General features: G+C 50.3%; 6 protein-coding genes across 6 annotated transcripts; 2 read left to right on the forward strand and 4 right to left on the reverse strand.

Moving 5' to 3' along the window:
• Positions 1-211: 211 nt before the first annotated feature.
• PFLUO_LOCUS1990 (RNA pol II transcription cofactor) lies at positions 212-1,117 on the reverse strand (the record flags this gene model as incomplete). The annotated part of the gene is made up of 1 exon (XM_073779084.1): positions 212-1,117. The coding sequence occupies one exon, from the start codon at positions 1,115-1,117 to the stop codon at positions 212-214; it is 906 nt and encodes a 301-aa protein (XP_073636075.1).
• Positions 1,118-2,015: 898 nt separating this feature from the next.
• PFLUO_LOCUS1991 (uncharacterized protein) lies at positions 2,016-3,795 on the reverse strand (the record flags this gene model as incomplete). The annotated part of the gene is made up of 3 exons (XM_073779085.1): positions 2,016-2,150; positions 2,327-2,371; positions 2,431-3,795. The coding sequence occupies 3 exons, from the start codon at positions 3,793-3,795 to the stop codon at positions 2,016-2,018; spliced, it is 1,545 nt and encodes a 514-aa protein (XP_073636076.1).
• A 1,638-nt stretch (positions 3,796-5,433) lies between these two features.
• Positions 5,434-6,195, reverse strand: PFLUO_LOCUS1992 (uncharacterized protein; the record flags this gene model as incomplete). The annotated part of the gene is made up of 1 exon (XM_073779086.1): positions 5,434-6,195. One exon carries the CDS (start codon positions 6,193-6,195, stop codon positions 5,434-5,436), a length of 762 nt encoding a protein of 253 aa, XP_073636077.1.
• A 1,414-nt stretch (positions 6,196-7,609) lies between these two features.
• PFLUO_LOCUS1993 (uncharacterized protein) lies at positions 7,610-8,395 on the reverse strand (the record flags this gene model as incomplete). Its single annotated transcript, XM_073779087.1, has 2 exons — positions 7,610-8,166; positions 8,377-8,395. 2 exons carry the CDS (start codon positions 8,393-8,395, stop codon positions 7,610-7,612), a joined length of 576 nt encoding a protein of 191 aa, XP_073636078.1.
• A 138-nt stretch (positions 8,396-8,533) lies between these two features.
• PFLUO_LOCUS1994 (uncharacterized protein) lies at positions 8,534-9,600 on the forward strand (the record flags this gene model as incomplete). The annotated part of the gene is made up of 4 exons (XM_073779089.1): positions 8,534-8,781; positions 8,836-9,200; positions 9,289-9,356; positions 9,415-9,600. The coding sequence occupies 4 exons, from the start codon at positions 8,534-8,536 to the stop codon at positions 9,598-9,600; spliced, it is 867 nt and encodes a 288-aa protein (XP_073636079.1).
• A 1,138-nt stretch (positions 9,601-10,738) lies between these two features.
• On the forward strand, positions 10,739-12,342 carry PFLUO_LOCUS1995 (uncharacterized protein; the record flags this gene model as incomplete). The annotated part of the gene is made up of 2 exons (XM_073779090.1): positions 10,739-11,494; positions 11,551-12,342. The coding sequence occupies 2 exons, from the start codon at positions 10,739-10,741 to the stop codon at positions 12,340-12,342; spliced, it is 1,548 nt and encodes a 515-aa protein (XP_073636080.1).
• Between the last annotated feature and the right edge of the window lie 353 nt (positions 12,343-12,695).

The raw sequence follows: 12,695 nt of genomic DNA on the forward strand, positions 1-12,695 counted from the left end.
TGTTTACACGTCGATCGATATCTTTTATCCTGCGAGCCTTCATGGCCGCCAGTGTTGTACCTTAACTGTTAAGGCATTTCTACGAATTATGACATCTCTTTCAAGATCAAAATATTCTTTCTTCGCAAATCTCATTCAAACTTATGTACAACCTGAACGCCATCGTAGTGCATCATTAAAACAAAGAAAAAAATTCAACCAAAACAATCTATCATGTCATTCTCTTTCCAATCTCGCTCTGCCACCCACGCGACTTCTCAAAGCCATTGGACGCGGTTTGGAAGTCCATCATAGCCTGGTAGACTTCCTCCTGGGTGTTCAACACAAACGGACCGTACTGCACGACCTGCTGGTCCAGCGGCTGGCCCGCGACAAGAATGAAGCGGCCCTCGGCGTCAGCGTTATCGGGCACCGAGGCATCAACAAAATCGCCTTCCTGGTCAAAGACCACATTGTGGAACTCCTTAACAACGCGCGTAGAGTCATTCGACCCGAAGACCGTGTCGCCGGACAAGGTGTACGCAAAAGCATTCCAGCCCTTCGGGAGGGCCTGGGAGATCCGCCCACCAGGCCGGATGGTCACATCCAGCAGCCAGACAGGCGTGTAGGCAAGGTCGCGCACCGAGTCAATGCCATGCGACTGGCCCGAGATAACCTTGATCGTAACGCGGCCGTCGTCCACGCTCGCAACGGGGATCTCCGACGCGCGCAGGTCGCGATACCGCGGCTCACACATCTTCAGCTTCTGCGGCAGATCAACCCACAGCTGCATGCCGACGTTCGGGCTGCCGTCTTCGTTCTCGTGGGGCATCTCGGCGTGCATGATCCCGCGGCCGGCCGTCATGAACTGGAGGTCGCCGGGCCCGATGGTGCCCTTGTTGCCGGCGAAGTCTTCATGGTCGACTCCGCCCGAGAGAAGGTACGTGATGGTCTCCTGGCCGCGGTGCGGGTGGTCTGGGAACCCGGCGCCCTTGCCGACGGTAAAGTGGTCGAGCATGAGGAAGGGGCTGAAGTTGCGCAGCTTGGCGGTGCCGATGGAGCGGCGCACGCGGGCGCCGGAGCCTTCGGCTTGTTCGATGGCAAGGAAAGCCTGCCGGATTGCACGGGGGACGGACATGTTGGTTATGGGGTCGACCGTGAGAGGAGAAGGGAAAGAGTCGGGGTTTTTTGAAATGTCGGTGTTGTCGGTCTTTAGAAGCGAACTCGACTTGAGATAGGCAAGTAGATTGTCTTTCGTAGAGAAAACAATTGCAGTGATGCAAATTAGAATAGCCAGAAGGATTCTCATGGATGAGACGGCAGCTTTTTATACCCGGGGGCAGATCAGTCCGAATGTTCCAGCACATATATCAAAGTCTTCACTCAGCGTTAGTCAAAGACGACTAAGGGTCAATTAATAGGTGCTTGGTGAGGAATCGGTCAGCTTGACAAAGGCCCCAGTTTCATCGGGATGCTGATTGGTTAGGTGTGGATTCCTCAGAAATGAGGAATCCATTACAAATGCTGTGTCAGCCAGAGTCCCAGGTCGATCTGATTGGAGGAGGAGTAATTATCTGACCTGCCAATTGCAGAGCGTTCGATCACATACACCGCCTAGAATCGACCCAATCACACCCTCCTTAAGGCTTCGCATTTCTTTTATACATATAGGTGCCACCCTATAGTCGGTGAGTTGTAAAAGGGGCCTACCTGTTTCCTAATGAAAAAGCACAGGCCCCTGGAACACTCCTACAGGTCTATATACATCACGTGGCCTGGGGATCCAATTCAAAACGCGATATGCAGCTACCACAACTATATATATCTTTGTACGTACAAATAGAGTGTACCACTTTCTGAAAACGAACTTAGAGCCTCGTCAATCGCTGTGATGCCTCGGCGAAGTCTAGCACCGCCTCGACCGTGCTAGCTCGCGAAGCATTGTTTTTGATCCCAGCTGCCCAAACGGGGCTATCGTCTAAAGGACCCGGCCCGTATTCTGCTGCAAATACAAGATTGGAACATATCCGTGCACACTACAGGGCCGAAAAGTGGTGAGGCTGGTCAAAGCCTTCTTCTTCAAGAAGAAGTAGCATTCGCAAATCCGGATCTTTGAGCAGCTTGCAATCCGCCTTGTGGCCCTTCTCATTCCAGGCAAGAGTCTGGCAGGTCTGATCAACAAGCGAAGTCAGCAGAGTCTATATTGGTAGTTGACACAAAAGGATCTACTTGCCTTGTCACAATACGAGAAAAAGCTGCACCTGGCGCACATTTTTAGCTTAGCTGCCTTTTGATCACAACCCTGGCAAATCCTCTCCCCATCCGCCCCTGTGGCATACTGTCGTACCTTATCGCTCAGTTTGAATAAATTGTTAAGCGTGACAGGAAGGACCTTATATAGTTAGCAGGTGGGCAAATGAGTTCACAAGGTAGAAATGCATGCAAGCTTACCTTCAGCAAGCTGCGATTTTCATGCCGGATTCCTACTGTCATATCAAGGAATCCATGCTGCTCCGGGTAAATAATGGCAACTGTGTATCCCTCTTTTAAGGTTGAGGGTCTTAGTTCACGGCCACGGTCCTCAGTGTAGAAAAGCACCGAGGTTTTCTGTTTGGTTTTGTCCTCAATGTCGAGCCTAAGCCGCATGAACATTTCAATACCGACAATCTCTGCAAGGAAGCACCAATGCTTGCGGGGGTGATAAGAATATCCGTCGTCGGACTCGAAAAAACGTAGGTCGAGGCCGTTCTCCTCCGGCAGTGCATCAAACGAAGGAAACGTCGCGTCGTTACGTAGATTGGCATACGGCGTCCCGCCTATTGTCTGATTACGACTTGGCGTTTTATTTTTTTCCTTCCAAAGCCAGGTGTCAAAACCTTCCGATGGCAGACCCGAAGGGATGTCTTCGGTCGAGGTTCGCCACCGCGAAGAGGAGCCATAGGATGAATGCTTAGTGGGATCTCTAGCTAGGTCATTCATCTTGCGCACTGTGGGACTGTCCCTACCTTCTAGTATAGCCCGAGATGTACGGGCTCTATCAGCGAATACTCTTGCTCGCGCCTCATCTCCATTATAAATGGCGATCTGAAAGGCGTCATAGTATGCTCGCGGCACGCTCGCGTCCTCAAGGCCTTCCTCTTCGCATAGCTGGAGCAGCTTATGTACATCGTGTAGAGCATTTAGGGATGAAAAAATCATACGTGCCCCGTCGCCGATCGATTCGTCTAGCCGCTGTATTTCATCTAGTTTTGCGTCGCTGACAGCTCGTTGGGGCGGTGGCATGGAACATAGCTGGCAGGAGCAGGTAAATCGGAAGCGCTGCTGCAGAGCTTGACGACGTGCGGAATAATTCGTGCGATTATGGAGATAAAATATGGTGATCTCTTCGCCTTCTTCAATTTCACGAAAAGCGTGGATAGTCAGTTGCTGAAGGTCTTCATTCCATGTGTTCTGGCTGTTCTGCAGACAAGCATGATTGATTCGAGACGCTTCAACAAAGATACCGCCTGCAGAAGCGTTAGATCCAAATGGCAGGGCATTTGTGTGGACAATGCCCAGCTCGCGGGTTTCTTTATCCTTGAACGCGTTGTGTAGAGCAAAGAACGACTGCCGCTCGTCTTCGCTGAGCGCGGCGACGCCCCTAGATATCGATTTTTGTACCTGCGTCTTGGAGACAGTGGACCTTGGTACCCGTATCAATGGAGCTTCAGAAAGGATGCGTTCTCCTTTATTAATCTTTCTAGCGGCTATGAAGCCCAAACCCTTATAAGGGATTTCTTTGATAGTGTATAGCTTTTCGGGGTTTTTGGTCGACATGCCGAGAATTCCTGGGTTCTGAACAGCTTTCTTTGAGAATGAGAGGAACGGGACCGTTGCAGTGCAGTGTTGAATGGACTGGTATCATGGGATCTATCTCATGTTCTGTGCATCCTTCATATTCCTCTCTGGAAGCCCACTATATGAGATTCCCTAGTGCCCAATTCACGCATATTGCTACCCAATCGAAGCCACACTTGCAGATAGCAGATTTTAATGACCAATGATAGTTCGATATTCAGCTGCCTGTTACGGATGCAGGCTGCAGCCGCCAACAAGTTGACGGGCTACTGAGAGCCAACCACTTCCCAGGAGCTATGCGTTGCCCAGGGTCAGGTTGCAAGGGTTCCTGTCGCATCCCTTCCTCTCGTTTCAGAGGGCAGTGGCTAAACAGCAAATTTGAGCCCTTCTACTTTTAGGCCCTCTGCTTTTGCCCCCTGATTAGCGCTTTTGATGTGTTCCTGGGAATCAGAACGTCTCCTGGGATCAAACAGAGATTGAGTACGGTGGAAGGGACGGCCCGAAACTGTTTCAGGAGTCCCGTCTTCAGGATCATCTTGGCTGCTTGAACTGCCATTGGCGCGTTGCAGAGAATGTGCTTGATGTCCATGCATGGATGCTTGCCTGCCCACATCTAGTGTCGTTCGTTGATCCAGTCTCGGCATTCCAGTAAGATATGGCGTTCCGTCTGGCGTCCGTGGCCGCACTGACATTGGTGGGTGTCGGCCTTGTTAATAGCGTGGAGGTAGGCCCGGAGGCTGATCTTGTCTGTGCGCATTTGGGTGATCACTGAGCTGATCGCTCGGTGTGTGCCGTCATGCAGGTTGAGAACGTCATTTCTCAGTCTGCGTTGGCAGGCTGTGTATTATGCGGTACTGGTCGCGGGGAGTTCTCCTTTGGAGGGACATGCCAGTAGATTCTGCGGGCTTCCTTGGCTTGTTCCGCTCTTTGCATCTCCTTCCTCCGTTCTGGGCAGGCAGGCAGCGCTCCATGCAGTGCGAGCATCTTTGCAAACTGTGCATCGAGGAGTGAAGCCTTCCACTCCCTTCTGCTTGATCAAACAGAGATCAAACAGATCAGTTCTCAGGAGATCTAAAACAGTTTCCCGAGAGAGGTGATGGTTCCTAGGAATACAGTAGAGTCCCTTGGGAACACGTTATGCGATTCTGGGAGTAAGCGATGGTTCTCCAGAACAGACGTCGGTGTCTTGGTAGTGCAGTGTGTGTTCCGAAACTTTCCATCCATCCTTTGTACCGGGTTAATTATTCTGCTGACAATTAGTGTATTCTGTCGGAGTGGAATTCTCACTAGTAGTTTTTTAAGGATTCATCTTCCGCGTCCTGATCACCTAATATTCTAGGGAATCTAGGCGTCTAGCGCAATTTCCACATTCTAGCAGTTTTTTTTCCGCTTTCTGCCCCTACAAAATCTAGCATCATATATTGCATTTCCACAGATTTGATAGCTTCATCATTAGACGTTTCGTGACTTCCGATTCGGCCTTACTGGCTGCGTTCGGTACTAGTGTGTAACGGAATTCTCAAGACTACCTAATTTAATCAACCTGTTAAGGCATAAGACAAAAGAGTAAGGTATGAAGTGGAATGAGACAATGCCACTTATGATAACAAAAGAGAACTAACGATGTGGCTCAATCACCCCTTTCACTACCGCTCCACTCACTACCGCCTCTAGCCCTTTCTGTGTGTCGTTAAGGCTAAATCGATGTGTAACACAACTAATCAGCGGAAACCTTTGCCAGTTCTGCTCCACGACTTTCATGGCACGGTAATAATCGCGAGGAGCGCAATATGTGCTCCCATGAACGGATATAGCCTTATTGACTGCGGCAAAGGGGTCGAATGGTACTGTGCCCTCTCCAGCCCAAGTCCCAATCAGAAGGTAAGTGCCATTGCGAGACAAGAGATTGAACCCCTCTGTCACGGCGCTCGCGTGACCACTACATTCAATCACAAGCCCAACGCCGCGGCTGCCCACAGCTTCAAATGTCCTTTGAGCGCGGTCGTCTGCATCCGTCACAAGCTTCAAATTGATGCACTCATCAGCACCGAACTCTTTCGCTTTAGCCAGACGTAAAGGATTGCCATCGATGGCTACGATTGTCTGCGCGCCAGATATCTTGGCCATCATGATCGCCGCCAGTCCTACTGCGCCGCAACCCTGCACAACAACATTCTCGAAAGATTCGATACTTGAGTGTCGTAACCGGCTCGTGGCCTGAATTACCGTTGGCAGTGCACACCCAAGCGCAATGTAAGCTTCCGGAGGCACATGTGAGGAGGCCCGGTAGAAGGAGTTACGTGGACCCAGGGTTGCGTATTCAGTGTATGTTGCCCAAGTGCCGTCCTTGGAGCTTGCCAGCTCATCATAGGCATGCATGAATCCGTTGGAAGAACAGCCGCATTGATCATCAGCTACAGTGCAACGATAACACCTACCGCAGGGCCTTATGGCCGTCCAGTAGACTAGATCCCCTTTGCGAAGCGGTTGGTTGGCATGGTCTGTTGTTACACTAGAGTGTAATGCGACAACTTCCCCCACACCTTCGTGTCCCAGAACGATGGATGTGCTGAGCGGAAGATCCCCTTTCCAAAGGTGAGGGTCGGTGCCACAGATTCCGGCTAACAAGACTTTGACGTGAATGGAATCAACAGGCGGCGAGTCAATTTGGAAGTTTCGAATCGTAACGGGACTCCCGGGGTCCGGAGATATGACAGCACAACGGGATGTAATGGGTTCCATCCTTGTCAGGTATCATCTAATGCGAAAGATATTGGTACTTTATATTTAATGTTTGCGTTCGAGATAAGAAAAAATAGGGAACTGAAAATTGCTCTGTTGGCAATGGAGAAGAGACCCCAATATAAATCTATTCTGAAATAACGCCACTTGCTATTGTACATTGAGGTAAAGAACGGGATTTGGTGTCGGATTTGGTACCTCCTTCGGCTTTCCCCGGAATGATCTGCAATCCGACAGATCCGTCGGCTGTCTCAGCAGCTCCTAAGTGAAGCGGGTACGGATCAGGGTCCGACGTATCCATTGGGTCCAAGAGAAAATCGCACGTTATCTAATGGCTGGGGATTGACTTAAATGTGCCATATACGACAGAAAGTTCTCAAGAAAAAAAATCTTTATTTTGACGCAGCAACCGTACAGATACGACTGAGACCTGTGGACCCATTGTCCCATAGTCCCTATAACTCCGAAATCGCGTCGTATTCCTCATAAAATGACGAAAAATGTATGCCGTTGGGACATTTCTGCGAGTGTAGTCGTAAAAGAAGACCTGTCTCGTCGCTGAATGTGGTGGAGCTACCGTCTCGGAAATGCTATCGGAAGCCGAAAGGCCGCGGTGCGCTGCAAACCTAAATTGCCCAATAGCCCGAAACGATATCCGAACGGTCAGTGCAGTTGTATAGTCCACTGTAAAAGAGTTTCCCAATGCACAGGTTATGCACTCTGTTGTGGATGTCAGCAGGGCTGACTCCGTAGACGCCTGAATGAAAGAGACTAGGGAGAAATTTGGAAGGATTGACGGCTGCGTGAATAATGCTGGTAAGACCAAAAGTGTTGACATGTCGAGGCTACGATGCTGCCATTGTCAAATCGTCGCTGCATCAACGCTGAAGAATTTCTTCGTCCAGGAGTCATTGGTTCAGCAAAGCCTATCCGAGAAACAACACCTCAAAGACTGGCAGTCTGCCCTCGACGTCAACTCTCAGATTCATAAGTCTGGAGGATAGATGGTTCGCTGAGGCCGCTGATTACATGTGCGAATTTCCATCCTAAGTTATACGCTATTCCAAGTGTGAGTACCGGATGCAGGCTCGTCAGAAGGAAGGAGCTCACTATCTTGGATGCTGACATTCATACCCTGTCCTGCCTTTGGAGAATGCGTGTGGACAGCATCGCCTGCTAGGAAGACATGATCGCGTAGCGAAAAATGATTGCCCACACGTTGTCCAATCTGGTACGCAGTCCACCAGTCGCAATACGCGTAATCAAGCTTATAAGGGTGCAAGATGCGCTGAGCAGAGTGCAGGATGATCTCCGGAGTGATCCAAGACCGGTCGGTCTTAGAGCCGCTCTTGTGATGGTCAGTCGCCTGGAGCTGGATGTAGAGCCGAACAAGTTTGTTCTCGCGAGGAATCACCATGACACTGCCCGCGTTCGCTGAGCGGATAGCGCATCGATGGCGAATATCTGGGAAGTCCGTGATGGGAATAATGTCGAGCACACCCCAAATATGGTCGGTTGAGTCTCCCTCTAAGCTGAAACCGGCCTGACGGCGTACCCAAGAGTGGGCACCATCGCAACCCACCATAAATTTGGCCTTGACATGCTCCGCTATGCCCCAGAATTCCCCACAAGAAGGGGCCAGAGACTCTCCTGCACAGGTCAGTCTCCTTTCGGAGTCCGAAGGTTTAGGTTTGCCCCAATCTTCTTAAGCCTACTTGCGGACCGTGAGATTTCGGGGCTTAGCTCGGAAGCCAGAGCTTGGAAGGCTGCCGATCGGAAGACCACCCGTCCCGAAGGAAACAACCCCGTTTTTCGGACCCTTGGTGGCAACCGCCATAGCCTTGCAAGGACTGTGAATATTGGGAAACGTCGACGAATTCTAGATAATAATAAGAATGAGAAATATTCTACTGCCGGTTCATTCACTCGTGGCTATCCTGACATTATCCGCGGCAAATATTCGAGGAAATACACAATGGCACAGCACCGCTTCGACCCCGACTTTACGGACCATGTCATCGAATCGATGGGCCCGAGAGCTTCACCACGTCTGCGCCAGCTCATGACCGGCTTGATCCGACATGTGCACGATTTTGCGCGTGAGAATGAGCTCACAGTCGACGAGTGGATGTCCGGAGTCCGGTTACTTAACTGGGCGGGCAAGATGAGCGACGACAAGCGCAACGAAGGACAGCTAATCTGCGATGTGATTGGCCTTGAATCGTAGGCTTCCTCACCTAGGCTCGGTGGATATAACTGGATCACTCACTCGAACAGTCTCGTCGATGAAATCACCTTCAAACTAGCCAAAGAAGCGAAAGATGCGCCAACCGCCACTGCTATTCTAGGTCCATTCTTCCGCGCGGACACTCCCTATCGTAAGAATGGAGATGATATCGTCTTTGACAAGCCCGATGACGGTGAGATGACATTCATGCACGGTCGCGTAATGGATTTCTCGACACAGAAGTCTCTGGCGGGAGCAACGGTCGAAGTCTGGCAAGCGTCGACGAACGGGCTTTATGAACAGCAGGATCCAAAACAAACCGAATTCAATTTGCGAGGCAAGTTCCAGACGGATAAGGAAGGTAGATATTCCTTCTACTGCTTAAGGCCGACACCGTATCCTGTTCCGGATGACGGTATGTATACAAAAACCTACGAACCATCATTTTGGGGCCCCGAAATTGGGATTGCTACGCAGTGTTGACAGGGAAATGTGATCAACAGGACCAGCAGGTAAGCTTCTCGAATTGTTGGACCGTCACCCCTTCCGCCCGGCCCACATCCACATCATCGTACGTTTTGATCAGCAAGCAAGGACAATCTATTATAACCCCGACTAACAGAGGCCAGGCGACTCACGAAGAATATCGTCCTTTGACGACACAGATCTTCGACCGAAAGGATAAGTACTTAGCCAATGATTCTGTCTTCGCGGTGAAGGACTCTCTGGTCGTGGATTTTGTGGAGCGTAAAGAGGACAGCCGAGCTAGCCTTGAGCTCGAGTATGATATAAAATTGGTGAGGAATTCCTGCTAGGAAATGACTTGAGTAAAGCGCGCTATTAGGTCAAGCAATATAGTTTGTGAAATGATGTATAGCAAGGCTCCGAACAGATGGAAATTGGAGCGGCAGTCTGAAAACTTGACTAGCTTTTCCGCATTTGATATTGGTGTATATCAGTTATTAGTTTTTAAATACTTGAGTGATCTCGTTACTTCGAGTGAAGAAAGATATGCTGCAGAATCTCCGATCTTTAACCCTTCACTGCACGTAAAGATCTCTCTGCATCTTGAGACCCACCTTGCTCACACAAGCATAATCGCGTTCTGCCCCCGTATTTTGCTCATGTTGATTGGATATAAGTTACCTAGGTTCTATTCGCGGGTTCTACCAATAAGCTGCGGCCCATGTCCGCTGATGACGATTTCAATCTCGGGTGATTGGGTTTTCGTGTCTCCCCGGTTGGCAACCATCGTTGACTAACAGACCACGAGTTATCTTGGCGTCGCCCCCCCACAACCCCGCTCTTTCCCCGGATCGGATAGAGAACACGCTTGAGATCCGGCATAAAAATACAAATCTTCATCGTTACCCAGCCATAAGGTTCCTCACGAAACGCATGTCACAATTAATGGATACTCTCATGATATGTGAGCCAACGCAAACTTCTATGGCACAACCTACCAGCCCCTGCCAACGACAAAGTTCTTTCCGTCGCCGGAAAGCATGCGAAAATTGCAGGCGACGTAAAGAAAAGTGCGATGGGCTTCATCCGTGTGGTAGATGTCGTACTCGGAAGGTCGAGGCTCAGTGCTGACGACGTCTCTCTGCGCGTCACGCGCCTCAACCGCCGCAAGGCGAAAAAAACTCAGCCTTCTTATATCCTCAACCCAATGGCGACGGCAGTCAGGATGCTGATGCTCCTGGATACGGCCCTGGCGTTCTGGACTCTTGGCAGGGGTCGCATAGCCAGTCGAGTTCTCCATCTCATACAACGATCTCCAGGAATCTCTCGATTTCATCCCCGCTTGGCTCCATGGTGTCTCACATTTCGCGATTAATCCGCAATCGTCAGGGAACCTACATATTTTTGGGGCCCTCCGCCAATCTGTCTGCGCTTCAAAGTATCCGGAGCATTGTCCATAGCGCGCTTGGGGCAAGCTACTTCACAGAAATGCCTGCAGAGAACGACGTTCTCGATGAAGATTCTACCATCTCGATCAACTGGGATGAGGCAAACATGGAGCCTCCGCGGCCTTCGGTAGAGGATGCTCGTTATTATCTCAAGTGGTATGCGAGCGCCACAAGCTGCGTCTTTGATCTCTTCGGATATGAAGAGTTGGCGACGGAGATTATTCCTTGGCTCCAACAACCGGCCTCTGCCGACTCCAGCACTTGCATCAATTTCCTTGCCCTCGCTATTGGAGCTCAATGCGGACCTAAGAACCATGATGAGCAAGCAGATGCATATTTTGCCTACGGGCGCTACCTGTCATCGACAAGGTTTCTCGAACCTGCGAACATTGCTACAGTGCAGATATATTGCCTCATTGCCACGTATCTTGTCAACTCGGCATGTCCCCATGCAGCTAGCATGTATGTCGGGATGGCCGTCCGTGTAGCGCACTCCTTGGGCATCCACCGAGCTGATATAAACGCACTCTTTTCAGCAGCGGAGAGCTCTAAGCGCGAGCGCATATGGAAGGTTTTACGCGTACAGGATCTTTTCCTGAGCACTACCCTTGGACAACTGCCATCCACCACGGAAACTCGGGACACAATGTCGCAGCAGGGGTATTCGCCGTCCACCGATCTATGTCACATCTTTGAGAAGATTCTCTCTGAAGTTTATTCAAAGCAGGAAGTCTCTCCTGCCGTCCTACAGCATGTCAGCCGACTCATCGGGAATGGGCTTCTCATTTCCGTGAAGGTCTTTTGGCGGATCACATTTCCGCCGAGGAATACATCGGCATTCAAGATGGAAAGACCCAACTCAACATTGGACTCTGCCACCTCAAGGAGGCTTATTACTGGACCATCATGCTGGTGACTCGCCCATATCTGATAGACCTGGTCCAAAGACATGTGGCCAATGACACCGCCGCCTTACCGCTCATGAGTACCAGCGATGACACGCTCTCGCCATCGACACAACCGTCCGATACGCTGCTAGCTCATGCTTCAGTTAACTCGGCCGTACTTACAATCAATCTCCTGCAGTGCTTCCTGTACGCGGATGAGATACCGAAACGGCTTCCCTATGTTGTGAACTCGCTCTTTAATTCCGCTCTCATATTAGGGATAGGCTATTTCGCGGATCTGGACCGTTTGTTTCCTCTGGGTCATGCTATGGATTTGGCTGAGAGGTTGATGGATCGCTTCCAGTCGAATGATATACTGGCACGATGGTACCTCCGGATTGTGCGGGATCTTCGCCAGGCTTGCAATCGATTCATGGAAAAACGACGTGATCGTCGTTTGAAGCATCATGGAGCTCTGGTAAAGGACCTATTTGGTGACGTGCAACCTTTTGACAGTCAGGTCCGTCCGTCACCTGCTTCCCAAACTTCCCCATGCAATGTGCTGCAGGATCTGGATAATGGGTTGGAAAGCCGAGACCTACATAGCATGATCGAGACCCAGTTCTCGGAACTCCCAAATGGTCTGCAAGTCGAGGAGAGCAATACCATCTGGAACCAGTTGTTCTGCGACTCCATTCCGGGTTCGCTCTGGGAATCGAATGTCGAGTCTGGGAGACTCCCCTTTGAATGGCCGTAGAAGTGTTATACTATTTCTTCTTGATATGTTTTCAAACGTTTGTACATAATGGTGATTGATTAAGATATTGTCAGATACTTCAATTATTGCGGTCCACTATTTTTATTAAGGTAGTTGTTCCACAATCAGTATCGCAATAAGCCCTCACAGTTGTTGGCTCGGAGTTTACCACTTCGTTGTGTCCGAAAACGCTGAAGATGACACCGGTAAATCCACGTTGATCATTGTGAACTCCGAAGAGATGTCCGAAGTGGGGCCCTTGGCTTCCAAAGGCCAAGCAGTGATCCTGGCTCTCGCTTTCGGAAACTCCACCCTATCGGCATCCGAATCGGAAAGATGGCATCTCCATCGCA

Source organism: Penicillium psychrofluorescens, assembly GCF_964197705.1.
Source record: "Penicillium psychrofluorescens genome assembly, chromosome: 1".
NCBI lineage: Eukaryota > Fungi > Ascomycota > Eurotiomycetes > Eurotiales > Aspergillaceae > Penicillium > Penicillium psychrofluorescens.